The sequence below is a fragment of the Bufo bufo genome, chromosome 5, assembly GCF_905171765.1.
Source record: "Bufo bufo chromosome 5, aBufBuf1.1, whole genome shotgun sequence".
Lineage (NCBI taxonomy): Eukaryota > Metazoa > Chordata > Amphibia > Anura > Bufonidae > Bufo > Bufo bufo.
In genome coordinates, this window is record NC_053393.1 from 368877682 (window position 1) to 368897243 (window position 19562).

At 41.7% G+C, this 19562-nt stretch overlaps 1 protein-coding gene across 4 annotated transcripts in view; it reads left to right on the top strand.

The window, feature by feature from the left end:
- The window catches only part of RIPK1 (receptor interacting serine/threonine kinase 1), a 165258-nt gene that overhangs the window by 78496 nt on the left and 67200 nt on the right, over positions 1-19562 (top strand). For all 4 annotated transcript variants that reach the window (XM_040431969.1, XM_040431971.1, XM_040431970.1 and 1 more), the window contains exons 6-7: positions 2686-2835; positions 17061-17137. In XM_040431969.1, coding sequence (XP_040287903.1) covers positions 2686-2835; positions 17061-17137 — 227 coding nt within the window. The remainder of the gene's footprint in view (positions 1-2685; positions 2836-17060; positions 17138-19562) is intronic.

The window sequence follows — 19562 nt, forward strand, 5'->3', positions numbered from 1 at the left end:
GCCCACAGCACAGCTCTTTGCCCCCCCCCCCCTTCTCTCTCTCCAGTGTGGAAGGAAAAGGGAGGCGCTTGTGATGAGAAGTAGTCGTTTGCGACGACTTAAGAAAAGTTAACTAGTTACAGTCCTAGAGATACAAAATATAGAATAAAATTCACACATCTCTATCACTGCCTTCTCAAACAGCTGATCGGCTGGGGTCTGGGCTGTCGGACCCCCACCTATCAGATACTGATAACTTATCCAGAGGATAGGTCAACATAGGGCTGGACGATATGGCCTAAAATCTATATCACGATATAATTTGAAGCACGTGCGATATAACGATATATCACGATTCACAATATATTATTTTCTTCTGTATGTATACAAATTACAAAACGCCATCAGCCCCATGCCATTGCCACCATCATCATGTCCCCCAGCCAGCGCCATCAGCCCCATGCCATAGCCACCCACCCCCGGTAGATTCGGGCCCCTGCTACTTACCTTTCCTGCACGGCTGGCTAATGAAGTCCGCAGGAGACGGGCCGCGTCTTCTTCCCAGCATGCACTGGGAGGAACCTGACGTCAAAAACAGCGTCAGCCAGAGCGCTGACGATGTGTGAACGCAAGGCCCTTAAGCGGGGTGCAGAGTCGGGAGGCCACGGAGCGGTGAGTGAGAAGCTTCTTCAATTCACTTCTGCTCTGTGGTCACCTATCGCGATATAACTAAAATCTATATCGTCGGCCGAATTGATGGCGATCTTATCATATATCGTTTATATCGCCCACCCCTAGGTCAACAGTATAAAACTCCCGGTAAACCTTTTTCACCTTCATTTTGCTTTAAATTTTATGGAACACCTAAAGGGTTAATGAAGTTAAGTAAAATCGGTTTTGAATAATTTGAGGGTTGTAGTTTCTAAAATGAGAGATCATTTATGGGTGGTTTCTGTTCTGTAAGCTCCTCAAAGTCTCTTAAGAACTGAATTGGTCCTTAAAGTCAGTATTGGAAATTTTCTTGAAAAATTGCTTCTAAGGTCCTAAGGGTATCACCACACAGGCAGTTGTGTCGTGGGTGCGAGGCGGCCGTGCATACAGCAGAGTGCCACGTGGTATTGAAGGTGCATCACAGCGTGGTCTTATTAGTTTGACATATGGTACATTTTAATAGGTTTTAAAATTTTCTGTGAATTTTAGATTTTTTTTTTTATTTTTTTTTAAATAAAGGTAAAAAGGTAAAACGTATCTACCCAAATTTACAACATGAAGTACAATGTGTCATGAAAAAACCATCTCTGATTTCATTAAAGGGATTCTGTCACCTCTTTTTACCCTATAGTGATGCGGACATGCACGGCAAGATCGCCGCTAGCATGTCCGCAATATACCTGTCCCATATCTCTGAGTGGTTTTATTAAGTGTAAAAAAAGATTTTATATATATATGTAAATCAGCCTAGTAAGGAGCCCAAGGGGCTGCACTAACTGTTCTGGAGCCCAGCCATACCCCCCTGTGAAGGAGCCCAGCACCGCCTGTATCCAGGGATCTCCTCCTTGCTCACGAAGTCAGATCGCCGTAATCCTGCGGTGCGCGAGCTCAGTTCCTTCCCTGAGGCTGATGCCAGCACAGGGAAGGAACACTATGCCTGCACTGCGCATGCACGAGCTCACGCATCGCGAGATTACGACGATCTGACCTCGTGAGCAAGGAGGAGATTCCTGGATACAAGCGGTGCTGGGCTCCTTCACAGGGGGCGGACATGCTAGCGGCGATCTAGCCGTGCATGTCCACATCTCTATTAGGGTACAAAGAGGTGACAGAATCCTTTTAAGTAGAAGCATTCCAAAGTTATTACCACATAAAGGCCCCAATTCAAATTATATTAGCAGCAGTATCCGCTGAACCCACCAGTTTTTAGTGGAGGACGGTTGACTTTGTAATATTTATGGAGGCCACCTGACTGTCCCCAGAAAGATGGTGTTAAGGTGATGAAGGATTGGGCAAGTTGAATTTCAGTGCCCATTCCTTTTGTTCCTGCAGAAAATAAGCCACTGCCATCATTGTCCATGAGAGCTTGCAGTCTACAAGGGATAGTGGATGAGGGGAGAAGCTGCTGATATGGTTGTATAGTGGAGACAGGGTTATTGCAGGTTGGAGGCTTTTCTGAAAAGATGGGTGAAAAGTTGCTTTTGAAGGTTGTGATGGTGGGAAACAGTCTGCAGTGATGGAGTAGCAAGTTCTACAGTATGAGGGATACACAGAAGAGGTCTTTGAAACAATGATGTAAGGAGTAGAGAAGAAGGTCTTGCGAGGATAGTACATGTGGGAAGGTATTGAATGCAATGAGGAGTGGCAGAAGTACACTAGTCTTTTCCATGCGATTGTTATTTTGTAGTTCTAGTCTGAATTGCAGAAGAATAGATTTATCTTCACCATATTACTGCACATTGTATTTTGTTTGATTTTCAGCCATTTTCCTGGAAATCACTGGAGGTCCGAAATTGGCCATTGTGCTCTTCACACATGTCACCATGCCATATGAGAAGCTCTTGACTACATTTGAACAGTAGTCTAAAATGATTACAATATTTTGTGAGACTTGTTCTAATAAAACACATGAAAGGCAATGTTACAGTAGTGCTTGAATTTACGATAACCCAAACGTAATAATGTAAATGCTTTCATTTTTATCTTGTTTTGTAGATGCAATTAATAGCCAGCAGTTATCACTTTGTGTAACTAGCGGGGAGAGACCTGATTTACAGGAGAGTCTGCAATGTGGCCTAAAAGAAGCATCGGATCTCATGCAGCAGTGCTGGAAAGAAGAGCCAGAAGAAAGGCCAACTTTTCGAGGTGAGGCCTAACAGATCTATCCGCCTAGATTTTTTCTTTTATACAATTTCATGACTTTTTGATCACTTATTAAAAGGGTTTTCCGAGATTTAAAAACTGATCAGTGGGGGTTCGACACCCAGCATGCCCATCGTTCAGCTGTTTGAGCAGGTACCAGAGCTCCTGTGAGCGCTGTGGCCTTCTCTCGGCTCACCAAGCGCAGCACTGTACATTTGTATAGCAGCTGTTCTTGGTATCGCAGCTCAGCCTCATAAACTTCTATGGAGCTAAGCTGCGCCTAGGCCACGTGACCAATGAACATGTCGTCATTAGCCTAAGAAAAGCTTTGAGAAGGCTATCCAGAGGATAAGTCATCAGTATTTAAGTCTCGGAAAACCCCTCTAATCCACATTTTAGGAGTGCTTTTTATAATTCATTATGGGTGCAATGATACCAATGATGTGTACCTTTTTCTTTTTAATTTTTTTTTTCACATAATAAAGAATTTAACTCTTTAACCCCCACATTCCAATAACCATAACTTTTTTTTTTTTTTATACTTCTGTTCACATAGCCATTGTTTACATGACAAGATGCATTTTAGTTTCAAACATTCTTTTGAGAAGGTATATCAGACAAATAATACAAATTGCTGTACTGCACTAGCAAGTGAGCCCTAAGCAGTGGGTGACCAAGAAGACAATAAGTCAATATGCAGTCCATTGAGAGCATCACAAAAGCATGAACACAAAAACGGAGACAAAAATGGTAATAATAACAACCTTGGTCCCAGTAAAATAAAGGAAAGGAAAAAAATAAAAAATAAAAATGAAATTCAGCAGCGTGGTGGGGGTATCTCGAAAGATTGGTTAAATATCCGTATCCAGCACCCCTTATCTGGTCAGACAATTCTCCATTCACAGCATAACAAAATCTAACCTATGCAGGGTATGGGAGGAGGACAATGAATAGGATTTTTACTCTGTCCATGCTGAACTGTGCTTCGTACATAGTTCAGGCTCAGAGCAGCACCCCACGCAATACAATACAAATGCAAGCGCATAGTGCTGTACATATACAGCATTTATGCATTAAGGGGTTAATGACCTGGAAATTTTCCAGTTTTTCATTTTTGTTTTTTACTGTCAGCCTTCCCAAAACCATAACTTTTTCATTTCTCCAATCATATAGCTTGAGGGCTTGTGTTCTGCGGGACAAGTTGCACTTTCTAGTGGCACCATTTACTATGGCATACGATGTAGTGGAAAGCAGGAACAAAATTATTTTTAAAAAAAACATCATTCTGCCACAAAAAATAGTGGTAGGTTGTGGTGGCTCACTAGCAAGTAGTTAAGGTATGGTGCTGCAAGCTCATATAGAGGGAATCACCCCACCCTCTCTTAAAAGGCAAATGTAGTAATAGGAAAATGAGAGAGCACTCATACACTTGGCAACCAGATTGACATATGCAGAAAATATTTATTAAATCCCCATAAAATACAAGTAATAAAATTTATAAGAACAATGTAGCAATAATATACAACATTACAGTCACATATATTGTGGTAGATATGATCGATACTATATTCAATAAAAATATATTCAATAGAAATATTCGATAAATTGAATGGTAGAAAATTCAATGTTGAAATATTCGATACCACTCAATAGTGTCGATAAATTCAATAATATATATCACACCAAAAAACTTCAAGTATATGCTGTTATTTGGGAAAGAGGGGGTATTATCTTCTAGAGCTCTATCCCAATTTGGGAAACTGAATGTCACAGAAAATGTTGTAGGTGTATTCACTGGGAGCGCAATATGTTCATAAAGTGTCCACAGGAATCCTGATAATGTGAAAAGTCTCTTATAGCATATCCTTTTAAGGTCGATATGAGCTTTGAATTGAAGAAAACTTTAAATCGATATTTGGCTTACCGTCTAGCGTCTGCTGTCTCCCTATTGCTTCAATGGAGCTTTAAATATTTGTCGGCTTATTCAGTCGCTCCATACAGCAAGCTGGTTTAAATTTTGCGGGAGTTCCAAAGATCGCGGGAGTTGCCACTCTGTTCCGCAATTTCCTTTGGTGCAGCTTTCGACGATAAGAATAGTTAATCCTTTACTGTAGAAATTTTCTTCTGTATGGCCATACAGTATTATCGGAGGCTTTTCAATGCAGGTACATCACTTGTTTCACCATACGCGTTACGGGTAGATTCACTCTCCCTTCCTCAGTGGTCAAGTGTCTGCCTGCTCTGCCTCCATTTTTATCCATTCCTTTAATTGCTTCCCAAATCTCGGACACCTGTTGTTCATGCTACTCCCAGTTGGCCAGGGAATCCTCCCACATAATCAGGGGATAATTCTATACAGCCTTTATTTTTAATTTTTAAATTTTTTTTTTTCTCTTGCAGTTTCTATGCGTTTTTTATGAGTTTTTTTGGGGACACATGCGTTTTTTGGCCCAGATGTCCCAATTGGTGTGATATATCATTGTGTGAAATATAAACTTGATATCTGATTGCTAACACTTATAAAATGACTTTTTATAATAAAATATTATTAAACAAATTTTCAAGATTAAAATATCAATATAAGAATATAAAACAATAAATAATAAATGTGAGGAATCTTGAAAATTTCATAGGAATCCTAGAGTTTGATACAATTATTCGGATTTGATAGGTTTTGTTTTTACAGCGTTTTCTATGCAATCAAACTGCTCTAAGTAGAAGGGAATAGCTGCGCTCACCTGTGTCCCGCTTAGTGGAAGACCAGACTAAAAAAACCCGGATCAGGTGCAGTTTAAATCCAACAATGAAGGAGAAGTCCAGCTTCCAATAAAAAGCATTGTATTCTTCATTCTTCAAAAAAATCATAAAATCCAATTATGACACCATACAGACAGGATTGCGTTATATTCTACGTGTTTCAGATACCAAGACACGATCCTTATTCATGACATAAGCTACCGTATTTTCCACCCCATAAGATGCACCCCCCCCCCCCCAAAATGCGTCTTATGAGATGAATACGGGAAAAAAAATTCTGTGGCTTGCCGCCGAACATATTATACTACCTGCTGGGAGGAAGTCGCCAGACACCACTGCAGATGGTGGGGGAGACAGGGACTGGCTGCCTTTGCAAATGGTGGGGGATGCAGGGACCGGCCGTCGCTGCAGATGGTGGGGGATGCAGGGACCGGCCGTCGCTGCAGATGGTGAGGGAGGCAGGGACCGGCCGCCGCTGCAATTGGTGGGATGCAGGGGCCAGCTGCCTCTGCGGGTGCTCAGTGTTATGGACCGGCCAGCCGCAGCAGGTGTTGGGTGATATGAACCGGTTGGCCGGAAGATGCACTGAGAGAGGTTGATGGGAGCATGTGAGCAGGCAGAGGAGGGGTGGAGCAGGCTTCCCTGTCACAAATGCCTTCTCCGCCTCTCGGTCTTCACATGTCCCTGCTCCTGTTATGCCCGAAGAGCTGTGTCATCTATACATCTATTAGGTACACCTAATAAAGTGACCCCCCCCTAATAAAGTGACCCCCTTATTAAAGTGTTGAAGGATAGCCTCCCCCTTTCCACAATAAGTGTGTCAGCAGCAGCTCCCCTCCCCCAATAACAATCTGTCAGCAGCAGAATAGGCTACTTTCACATTAGCGTCTGGCAGGAACAACCACCGGAAATCAGCCACATTCACTATACCTTTTGTTAAAAATATTTTCCCCCCCTATTTTCACCCTCTAAAGCCTAGGTGCGTCTTATGGGCAGGTGCGTATGATATACAGTATATCATACTAAAAAACCTTATATATCCACCCCCCTTTGTTAATTAATTGCACCAGGGGTGAGTGGGTACACAAGATGTGCATAAAAAGTGGCAAAAAAAATCCAGGAAAACAGGAAAAGAAACCAAAAACATGTAACATCACATTTAATTATGTTGCAGAATAAGATTTTGTTTCTTAGGCCCCTTTCACATGAGCGAGTTTTCCACGTGGGTGCAATGCGTGACATGAATGCATAGCACCCGCACTGAATTCTGACCGATTCATTTCAATGGGTCTGTGTACATGAGCGTTTTTTTCACGCATCAGTTCTGCGTTGCGTGAAAAAGCAGCATGTTCTACATTCTGCAATTTTCACACAGCCCTGGCTGGATAGAAGTGAATGGGGCTTCAGTGAAAAACACATTGCATCCGGAAGCAAGTGCGGATGCAATGCGTTTTTCACTGATGGTTGCTAAGAGATGTTGTTTCACGCGCGTGAAAAACGCATTGCACCCGCACTGAAAAAATCTGAACAACTGAACGCAATAGCAGACAAAACTAACTGAACTTGCTTGCAAAATGGTGTGCGTTTCACTGAATGCACCCTGAACGCATCTGGAGCCAATCCGTCACGATCGTGTGAAAGAGGCCTTATTGAGGCCATTCGGAGTACAGCTTCCCAGCCAAAACATCCAAAAGGTCTCCTGGCTGAGCAGTTTTTTCCTTTGGTCACCCCCTCTGATTGGGGCCGTGACTCGCTCGATTCCCTGAACTACAAAAGAAAAAAAGCCTCCTCTATGTATATTGGCAAAGTGTAAAGTAGCCTGAATCTTTTTAAAATTTTAATTTGTGGGGGCTTGGCTTGGCTTCTGCACCACAGCCACCAATTTTCGACCAGTGGACACCTGTCTGGATCCCCAGAGCCATGGGGAAGCCCAAGAGACAACTTCCCAGACTGAATAGTGGAAATCTGGGGAAATATTTTGAGAAGGGAAGAAGATGGCGCCCGGAGCTTGGACAAAGCAGCATCCTCCTCTCCAGTGCACGAACTAACACCGGCGCAAACACCCAGACTTGGTTCCCCATCACCTCCTCCAGAGGTCTTCTATTCCTCTCCTCCAAACTCCCCAGCTTTACCACTTACTCCGGAAGAAGTAAGAGAAGCAAGCGCTAGCTGCAGGCCCTCTCAAGATGGCCTGGACGCAGATGGCGCTTCTCCTACAAACGGTCCACAGAAAAGGACTACGAATAGCGTATAGACTACTCCCCTGAAGCACAGGTTGGTTCTATTTCTTTACCTCCTAATGATGTGGCCTCTAATGAAGACTCCTTGATGGCCTATTAGGTCTCTGAGAGACCCGTGTCAGAGGATGCACTAAAATAAATGCTGATCGCCCTGAAATCCTCCATGCATCAGGACCTAGCAACCCTTATAGCCCCTCTAGCCACTAAAGTACAGGAGGTGAACAACAGAATGTCAAATTTGAAGTCTAAAATGAAAGATTTTGCCACTTCTCAAAACGCAGTTATAGATGCTCATAATGACATGGCCGGCAAAGTGGAACCTATGAAAATGGCAGACATGGAAGACCGCTCACGCAGAAATTATATAAAGTTCCGCGGAATCCCTGAAACGATTTCCAGCTCTAAAGTTACCCGCTATATACAAAAGATGTTCTTACCTCTCATTACTCAGCTATCAAGAATTGATCATTGATGGGGCTCACCGGGTCGGTCCCTAAACCGAAATACATGGGCCCAGAAATCCAGAGAGATGCATTAGCTCGCATTCATTTTTACCCCACTAAAGAGGCAGTGATGTCAGCAGCCAGAAAAGCTGTCTCACTCCCTGCACCATACAACTCTGTTCGCCTCTATACGGACCTCTCTGCGGCTACCCTGTGACAACGCCATGATCTACTGCCTATTACATTATCTCTACGCAAGAACATGTAGTATATAAATGGGGATTCCATTAAAACTTCTCGTTTCCCAAGATGGTAACACCCACTTGGTATGCACTTTTGAGGAAGGAAAAGCACTGCTACAGGAATGGCAGATCCGTATCTCCGAGCTTGAACCGGGAAAATCTCTGTTTCCCAACTTCCCAAGACAAAACCAGAGGTGATCTTTTCTTCAGCACAACATGAGGAGTGAAATTCTGCAATTAAAGCTGGAATATTTGAAGTTCCTCTACAATCAGACAGAAAGCACTAGCTCTGTCAAGCGATTATTATATATCCTTTGATCGGCATTATGTTTTACCTGAAGAATGTTAAGTATTTCTCGGATTTTAGTATTGTTCTTCCCACCCGACAAGGGTGTCCAATTTGTCTTTTACCTGTCCTTCTACAGGTGGCAGAGATGGGGGCCATTTATGTTTGCTAGTTGCAACAACTTTCTCAGGTTCCTTAAAGGTGCAAATCTCCGCTGTGACTTTCCTTGTTATTTTCTAAAGCAATTCTAGCTTTTGGCCTCAACATGGGACTATCGCCCCCACCAGCCATTAGAGGCATACCTCCTACTTTTGGACTTTTATTTCTACTTAGCTTTTTTATTATGTTTGGTCACTATTTCCTGTTGTTATGACCCCGTTTACATGCATGGTCACATTTGGGTTCGTCTCAAGCATAGCAGTAGTCTTATTCAGCGTTTTCATCCAAAACCATGGGACTGAAAATTCTTTCTCTTAACACCAAGAAGCTCAACTGCCCACAGAAAAGATCTTATTTATGGAGGGAGGCAGTGTCTTGCTGGTGCAGATATACCCTGTGTACAAGAACCCCATCTTTTGCAGACAGATTCCTGCAATGTTAGACACCGTCTATTTCCAGTTATTATTCATTCCCACAATGTGAAAAAATCTAAAGGGGTGTTCATAGCCGTTAAAAATACAGTTTCATTCTCTCCCATCTCTCAGATCACAGATCAGAGAGGCAGATACATAGTTCTGGTATGCAGAGTGAACAACGTTATTTACACGCTAGTGAATGTATACGCTCCCAATGAACGCAAAATATCCTTTCTACACAAGGTGATGAGACAAGTTCATAAGGTAAAACAGGGTAAGCTAATATTATGCGGAGACTTCAACTCCATTACTGATCCTTCTCTTGACTCGACCAACCCATACAGGCGCTCCCTATCAGCCTTAGCAGCATTTATCCACTCCGAAGGCCTAGTAGACGTCTGGCTGGCACGGCACAATCAAGATAGAGATTATACCTTTTTCTCCCCTGTACACTCATCCTATTCTCGAATAGACATGTTTTTAGTAGACAGCACAGCCCTGTTTCACACAATATACTCTTCTATCGGTCTGATCCAATGGTCTGACCACGCCCCTATAACATTACACCTGGCAGAGAAACATCAATCACTCCCTGCTCCAATCTGGCGGAACAACACCTTTCTATTTTCACACTCCAAATATGAAACTGAAATACATCAAACCATACAGGAATATTTCCAACTAAATGAGGGTTCAGTTTCAGATCCTCTCGTAGTATGGCAGGCCCACAAGGCCTTTGTTAGAGGTATTCTCATTAAAATGAATCGCAAAGAAAAGGGAAAAAGATATCACACTGACTTTAGGGAAAATCTCACAACTAGAAAATATTAATAAAAAAACAACCTTCTGCAGAAATAACTGATAAAGTTCGCATTGAAAGGGATAAATGAATGAATATTCTCGGCAGAGATTTTCATAAGTCACTTCTTTCTTTGAAAGCCATATTCTATGCTCAAGGAAACAAAGCAGGCAAATTGTTAGCTCGTAGACTTAAACAACAACAAGTGAAATCCAAAATTCCTTTTCTACTTCACCCATCCTCTAAAACCAAAATCATTAAGCTTAGGGATATCGCAGAGCAATTCCGACTGTATTACAAAGATCTATACAATCTTAAAGACAGTTCCTCACTACCTGAAGATTATAAATCCTTGGTCCAAGACTTCCGGACCAAAGCTCAACTCCCACGACTATCAACTGCACAATTAGACTCTTTAAATGCCCCAATTACAGAAATAGAACTGAAGAAATGAATACTTTCCCCTCCCTATAAGCAATTGTACACTTCCCTGGCCCCACACATACTAACTATGTTTCAAAAGCCGGTGGGAGAAGGTGGCCTGGCAATTCCTGATTTACAAGCATATGCTTTGGCAGGACAGGTTAAAAATTGTTTGGCCTGGAGTAAATCAAAACTTTATAATTCAGTTTTAAGCTGCCTATATAAAAATTTTACCTCTACTCGAATATGCCAGATACTAGAAGCTGGTATACACCTGCATCCCCAGTTTAATAAGTCCCCTACTATGAAACTCATGTATAAGACATGGCAAACTATTAGACAACTATGGGAAAAGATAGATTACTACGACTACACGTTGCTTTGGGGAAACTATTATTTAAGATAACTATTAGTTATTAATGAGAGGTTCTGGCAGATGCTTGGAATCAGCACTCTTGGCCAAATAGGTGGAAATTGAGAAATAATGGGGTTTGAAGACCTTAAAGGGCTTCTGTCACCCCACTAAACTTTTTTTTTTTTTTTTTTACTTTATAATCCCTATACTGCGATTCATGCATACATACTGTAATTAATCATTTTGGTTCTGCAGATTCTGTTAAAAACGTACTTTTAAAATATGCAAATTACCTTGCTACCAGCAAGTAGGGCGGCTACTTGCTGGTAGCAGCCGCATCCTCCTATCCTAAAGACGCCCCCTCCGCATGTTGATTGACAGGGCCAGCAAACGGGATCTTTCTCTGCTGGCCCTGTTTGCATTCAAAATCTGGCGCCTGCGCCGTACCTGTCTTCAGTCGGCGCAGGCGCACTGAGAGGAGGACGCTCGCTCGGCCGCTCCTTCCTCAATGCGCCTGCGCCGGGTGTAGATGTGACGTCATCGGCGCAGGCGCATTGAGGATGGAGCGGCCGAGCGAGCGTCCGCCTCTCGGTGCGCCTGCGCCGACTGAATACCGTTACGGCGCAGGCGCGAGATCTTGATAGCAGACACGACCAGCCAGAGGACGATCCCGTCCGCTGGCCCTGTCAATCAACATGCGGAGGGGGCGTCTTTAGGATAGGAGGATGCGGCTGCTACCAGCAAGTAGCCGCCCTACTTGCTGGTAGCAAGGTAATTTGCATATTTTAAAAGTACGTTTTTAACAGAATCTGCTGAACCAAAATGATTAATTACAGTATGTATGCATAAATCGCAGTATAGGGATTATAAGTAACCAAAAAAAATAAAAAACAGTTTAGTGGGGTGACAGAAGCCCTTTTAAATGCAAAAATGGTCTTGTAGATAAAGATTGGTTCCATTATTCTCAACTTAGAACGGCTCTTAAACAATCTTTGTTAGGGAAAAGAATAGCTACCTCACGCCCTTCAACAGTCGAGGTAATTTCAAAAATGATTAACGGTAGTAGAAGAATATCAAATATGTATAATATCTTGTCCAAAAAAATGAGGGAAAAACAAGGTGTGGAGATTAATATGGGAAAATGGGATGGGAGAGTGGAACAGATAAATTCTGAAGGGTGGTGTAAAATATTTCAAGTGATAATCAAGACCTCCCAGAACCCAGCACATAGGCTTATCCAATTATTTTTGGTACATCGTCTATACTACTGCCCTGCCAAACTTCTGAAATATTATAAGAATAAGGTATTTAGATGTCTAAAATGTGGCGAAATTGGAGTTGAAGATGTGCACTTACTGTGGGAGTACCAATCTCTCCAAAATTTCTGGAACTTAGTACTTAGCTATATTAAGATACTTCATAAAGTAGACATCCCTCGAACTTTTAGGGCATGTGTACTGGTTTTGGTAGAGGATAGGGGATTCTGGGAAATTTTTAATAACTAAAATTTTATTTCAGGCTAGGAGATGTATTGTAAGAAAATGGACAGAGAAAACAGTACCAACAATAAATATGTGGTCCAGCCTGGTCAAATGCTCGTTGGTTTGCAAGAGACTACATATAACTATATATAAATGCTAAAGGGTGGAGGTTCGAGAGTATGTGGGCAGAATGGTTAAAAAATGTATCAAGATGGAAATTGGATTGGGGTGTGAGGGGAGAGGATAGGGAGAGATGAGAGAGTTCCCCCATTTATTTATTTTTTTTGGGGTGGGATGAAAATTATAAACTGTGATGTAGATTTTGTGATATACAATTCTGCAATAGATGTATTAATTTTATATGTAGTTATTACATGCATGTTCTTTTTGTATTGCAAAAAATAAAATGACTATAAAAAAAAATAAAATGTCAATAAACAAACAAAAAACTATGTTTCAAAGGACTATGTCAGGAACACCTTTCCCATCAGTCATGTAATTGGCATTGATTGTCACCTTACCCAAACCAGGTAAACCTTCAGATTCTCCACAAAACTTTAGGCCTATCTCCCTCCTTAACTCAGACATTAAGATATTCATCAAATTATTAGCTTCTAGATTGTTCTCAATCCTTCCTCATCTAGTGAAAGATGATCAATCGGGGTTTGTTAACGGCAGACAAGCGTCAAATAACACGAGGAGACGATTTAACCTTTTCAATGTGGCAGAAATTTAAAAACTTCCCCTAGTAGTGGTCACCTTAGATGCTGAGAAGGCTTTCGACCGCCTCCACTGGTCATATGCCTTTTCTGTTCTTGAAACAATGGGCTTTAATGGCCCCATAATTAATGCAATTCAAGGCTTATACTCTGACCCTATTGCTAAAGTATTTGTCAATGGGGTACTATCTAACAGCTTTCATGTCGCCAACCGATCCTGTCAAGGATGTCCTTTATCCCCCTTAATATTCATTTTCGCCCTGGAACCCCTGGCGCAACACATTCGCCTATCTAAAGACATAGAGGGAGTGATAATTGGCACTACAGCGCACACCTTCTCCTTATATGCGGACGATATCATCCTTACTGTCACTAACCCCAGACAATCACTAAGTCAAGCGTTCTCAATTATCTCAGACTTTGGCTTACTTTCCTACTATAAAATAAATAGTTTTGAAATCACAAGCCCTCCCTATAAATATTCCCCTGACAGACCTAAGATTTCTATTTTCTAAAAAAAAATATGTTCCTTCTAGACTGGCAGACATTGTATCTATAATATTTTGGAATTAAACTAGTGTATCCTTGTACGCTGGCATACCAGAACAACTATGAGCCCCTTCTCTCCGATATGTTTTCCGTGCTCTACCAATTCCCGTACCAGATTCCTTTTTTAAGGAAGCAAAGAAACTCCTTAATTCCTATATTTGGCACTCAAGTCGCCCTAGAATAACCCAGGCTATAATGTTCAGGAAGAAAAGAGCCGGTGATATAGGTCTTCCCTCAATTAAAGACTATTTCCAATCCATAGGCCTCTTTCATCAGGGAGTGGTCGAACCCCACGTTGGGCAAGTCATGGGTTTAAATCGAATCTCATTTTCTAGCTGGCGGCACGCTGAAAGACTACCTTTGTCTAGCAGTATGGAAATCCAGAGGCTCTTGTTGTCACAAATCCACCGCTCCTGGGGAGAATCAGGCCCCCCTATACTCCCTCATGTAACCATTTATGTTTTGGTAAAGTTTATAGCAGATATTAACCCTCTACCTGGAGTGCTGCGGGCATTACTTCAGCAACCCAGCTAATGGAAAATTCGACAATGGTTTATTTCGAGCACATCTAAAAAGTCAACAACTTACCTCATTCAGAGTTCCTCTCATATATGAGGGTTCGCCACTGCCTCAGCTCAATTCTTCGCTCCCTGCCACATATTCAACCAAATATCATTAGAATATTCCAGAATCCATTGTTATTCAAACAACATACCAATCATCATATATACGATTTACTGGGTGACAAATCTAGATTTGTTAAAACTCCTCCAATGATAAAATGGGAATAGGATCTGCAGAAATCCTTCTCGGAGGGGGAGTGGGCCAAGGCAGTGAACTTCATTGTATCCACATTTTAAATGTTCCACCCACTATGAATCTGGTATGAAAACCTTGCTTAGGTGGTACGTTACCCCCCACAGGCTAAGCCTTATACAGTCAGGTCCATAAATATTGGGACATCTACACAATTCTAAAATGTTTGACTCTATACACCACCACAATGGATTTGAATTGAAACGAACAAGATGTGCTTCAACTGCAGACTGTCAGCTTTAATTTGATGGTATTTAAATCCAAATCGGGTGAACGGTTTTAGGAATTACAACAGTTTGCATATGTGCCTCCCACTTGTTGCGGGACCAAAAGTAATAGGACAATTGGCTTCTCAGCTTTCCATGGCCAGGTGTGTGTTAGTCCCTCATTATCCCCATTACAATGAGCAGATAAAAGGTCCAGAGTTCATTTCAGGTGTGCGATTTGCATTTGGAATCTGTTGCTGTCAACTCTCAAGATGAGATCCAAAGAGCTGTCACTATCAGTGAAACAAGCCATCATTAGGATGAAAAAACAAAACAAACCCATCAGAGAGATGGCAAAAACATTAGGTGTGGCCAAAACAACTGTTTGGAACATTCTTAAAAAGAAGGAACGCATCGATGAGCTCAGCAACACCAAAAGACCCGGAAGACCACGGAAAACTGTGGTGGATGACCGAAGAATTCTTTCCCTGGTGAAGAAAACACCCTTCACAACAGTTGGCCAGATCAAGAAAACTCTCCAGGAGGTAGGTGTATGTGTGTCAAAGTCAACAATCAAGAGAAGACTTCACCAGAGTGAATACAGAGGGTTCACCACAAGATGTAAACCATTGGTGAGCATCACAAACAGACAGGCCTAATTAGAGTTTGCCAAATGACATCTAAAAAAACCTTCACAGTTCTGGAACAACATACTATGGACAGATGAGACCAAGATCAACTTATACCAGAGTGCTGGGAAGAGAAAAGTATGGAGAAGGAAAGGAACTGCTCATGACCATAAGCATACCACTTCATCAGTGAATCATGGTTGTGGTAGTGTCATGGTGTGGGCATGTATGGCTGCCAATGGAACTGGTTCTCTTGTATTTATTGATGATGTGACTGCTGACAAAAGCAGCAGGATGAATTCTGAAGTGTTTCGGGCAATATTATTTGCTCATATTCAGCCAAATGCTTCAGAACTCATTGGACGGCGCTTCACAGTGCAGATGGACAATGACCCAAAGCATACTGCAAAAGCAACCAAATAGTTTTTTAAGGGAAAGAAGTGGAATGTTATACAATGGCCAAGTCAATCACCTGAATCCGATTGAGCGTGCATTTCACTTGCTGAAGACAAAACTGAAGGTAAAATGCCCCAAGAACAAGCAGGAACTGAAGACCGTTGCAGTAGAGGCCTGACAGAGCATCACCAGGGATGAAATCCAGCGTCTGGTGATGTCTATGCGTTCCAGACTTCAGGCTGTAATTGACTGCAAAGGATTTGCAACCAAGTATTAAAAAGTGAAAGTTTGATTTATGATGATTATTCTGTCCCATTACCTTTTGGTCCCCTAACAAGTGGGAGGCACATATGCAAACTGTTATAATTCCTACACGTTCACCTGATTTGGATGTAAATACCCTCAAATTATCAAATTAAAGCTGACAGTCTGCAGTTAAAGCACATCTTGTTTGTTTCATTTCAAATCTATTGTGGTGGTGTATAGAGCCAAAAAGGTTAGAATTGTGTCGATGTCCCAATATTTATGGACCTGACTGTATACCCAGGCACAACGGCTTGTTGCTGGAGAAATTGTGGGAAGACTGGTTCATTATACCACATTCTTTGGTCATGCCCAAAACTCGCTACTTATTGGCAACATACATTCGCCTTAGTCTCACAAGTTTCTGGATTGCAGATTGCTCCCTCTCCTGCCCTTGCTCTCCTAATCATTGGCATTGTTGACCTTCCCCATGAAAACAGACACATCATAGGTCATATTCTGTTATGTGCGAAACGAATACTTACTAGGCACTGGAAGGCTACAGATCTCCCCTTGCTAAGAGAGATTATACAAGCACTAAACTCTTTCTGTAGATACGAGAGGAGGCTTCCTGCTACTGTAATCAACCCAATTGTCAGAGATAAAACGTGGGCTCCATGGATGTAACATAAAGATTATGTTCCATTAAAAATAGACAACATATCATACATGCTGCTGTCTTGCACGAGTGACCACTTGATCATTTTTGTTTTCCTTTTATTTAGTCACTTTAACATTTGATTACATCGGTATAAGAGATTAAACAACCTTTCTGACACTGTGAATGCTAACAGGCAGAGGGGTAAATGTCGCAGTTAGCTTTTTGGCACAAAACTAGACTTCTTTTATTTTATTCCTGATATATTCTTGTTCTCTTTCCAGATCGGATCTATATACATGTCACTGTTTAACTGATGATAATAGATCTACAGTTTTTGTTTTCTTTGTACCTCTAATTGTAAAATCAATAAAAAGATTTCTTCTAAAATTTTAATTTGTTTTGTTTCAGATTGTAACAATACATTCAGGCCTTTATACTGTCAAAAATATGAAAAGTATATAGCAAAGGATGTGGCTGCAATTAAGGTGAGCAGTTTTACAGAATTTGAGCTGTTTGATCAACATTAGTTCAAGGAAAAATTTAGAGTTCCCCTCCATTGTCATTTTGGCTTGTTATTAAACCTCTAGCCCTCCTCCCAATAATGTAATTGTTTCATTATTATTGGTGTTGAGCGAACGGCGCTTCGGATCATAGATCCAAAGTCATTCGTTCAAGCACTTTGGTTTTAAAGGGGTTATCCAACCCCTAAAATGACACCCTCAATGCCCGGACCCCTCATATAGGTTATACTTGCGCTGGCACCCGCGTGGCTTCTGATCCCAACACGGCCACCACTGCAGCAAATAGCAACTCCCGCGATGCTAGGGAGGCTTGGCACCATAGGAGATGCAGCGGCGGCCGTGCGGGGATCAGAAGAGACGCGGGTGCTGGGGACTGGGTAAGTATAAGCTATATGAGGGACCCGAGAATTGGGGGGGGGGGCATTATAGGGGTTGGATAACCCCTTTAATGCTGTCTCCATGTATAGTATTAAAATGTATTGCCTTCGTGTAAACAACATTTGTTTCACCCAAAGTCGCGCAAGACTTCGGTGTTCTACAAACATTTTAATAAGGCAATCCCATGGGTTTGGTACTGAGGTACCAGCCGGTACCAAACCCAACTTTGGATTGCTATTTTAAAATGTTTTTTAAAGATGCAGGTGTGATTACCGAATTAAGTATTGCGTGATTTCGGGTGAGAAGTGTTTTGTCTACATGGCGGCAATACATTTTAATGCTGTACATGGATACAGCGTTAAAACCGAATTGTTTGATCAAATTGACTTCAGATCGCTCGATACGCTCAACACTAATTATTATTATTATTCGCTGTACTATATCCCAGGCTTTCTTTTGCATCATGTACTTTTGGCTTTTTGCACTGATTTTCTCATTGTGTGAAAGTGTAGCTGACATTATAGTGTACTTGAAAGAATACACTGACTTTTAGACTGTAAAACCCTTCACTGATGTCAGTCAGTACAACACATTTTTCCTTCTGACATGGAATGGAAGAAAACCATTAAACGGAACAAGGGAGGAACTTTGGTATTCTGGTTACAAGTAAGCAGCAATCTATGTTAAGCCAATACAAAGAACTGGCACAGGATTTATTTATTCCAATGACTTCACAAAGGACCAGGGCACTTTCATTACTTGTTGGGGACAGGCAATTTAAATATCACTATACAGTATGAAAGGATTCTTTACAGTTAGAGTAATTAAACTGTGAAATCCTCTACCCCAAGAGTTAGTGATTGCAGATGCTATATCTGTTAAAAAGGAATAGATGCTTATCGAATAGCAAATGGCAAAGAGGTTTATAATTAATGAAACAATTAACCACTTCACGTAAAAAGATGTACATGTATGTCATTTGCATTAAAGGGTTTCTCCAGCCATTTCACGTAACCCATAGTGTTAGTAACCTGTTGAAGGAAGATGTTTTACATAGTACTTAGGGTACTTTCACACTTGGATTAGAGGATTCCGGCAGGCAGTTCCGTTGCCAGATCCGGAAATCTGTATGCAAATGGATAGCATTTGTTTCCGGATCCAGCTGACCAATGCATTGAAATACCGGATCCGTGTCATCTGGAAAAATGGATCTGGTATTTATTTTTTTTTAGCATTTTTAAAATTCTGTGCAAGCGCAGACCGGGAAACCAGATCAGTTTTTCCGGAACACTTGGTACCAGATCCGGCATTAATACATTTCAATGGAAATTAATGCCGGATCCGACATTCCAGCAAGTGTTTCAGAATTTTGGCTGGAAAAAATACCGCAGCATGCTGCAGTATTTTCTCCGGCCAAATACCATAAGAGGGACTGAACTAAAGACATCCTGATGCATACTGAAAGGAATGCTTTCCATTCAGAATGCATTAGAATGAAGCGGGTTTTTTTTCCGGTATTGTGCCCCTGTGACGGAACGCAATACCGGAAAACTTTAACGCTAGTGTCAAAGTACCCTTACCTATCCATGGCTCCACTGATGCCGCATTCTGAGCAGTGTTACATTAAAGTAATGCTGAATAGGAAAGGAAGCTGCCATATTCGGTAGTGACTGAGGCAGAAGAGCCCACAGTATAGCGGAACCAGGAATGGGTAAATACTATGTGCTGAAGAACCCCTTTAAGGGAGTGTATGGAGTGCGCTCATGAGCGGAGTATATAATACATCAGACAATTGGCTGCAATGACCAGGATCAGAGATAATTCTGATCCTGGTCATTGAACCCCACAGATGCCACAGTCATTAACGACCTTGTGAAGGCTCCCAGGTCTGTCATAGTGAGCTGCCTGCAAAGTAATGCTGATGGCATGGCTCGACAGGCCACTTTAAAAATCCCATAGACTGTAATACCATTTTATTGCAGGCTATTTATTTTACAAGCGATCAGAAGAT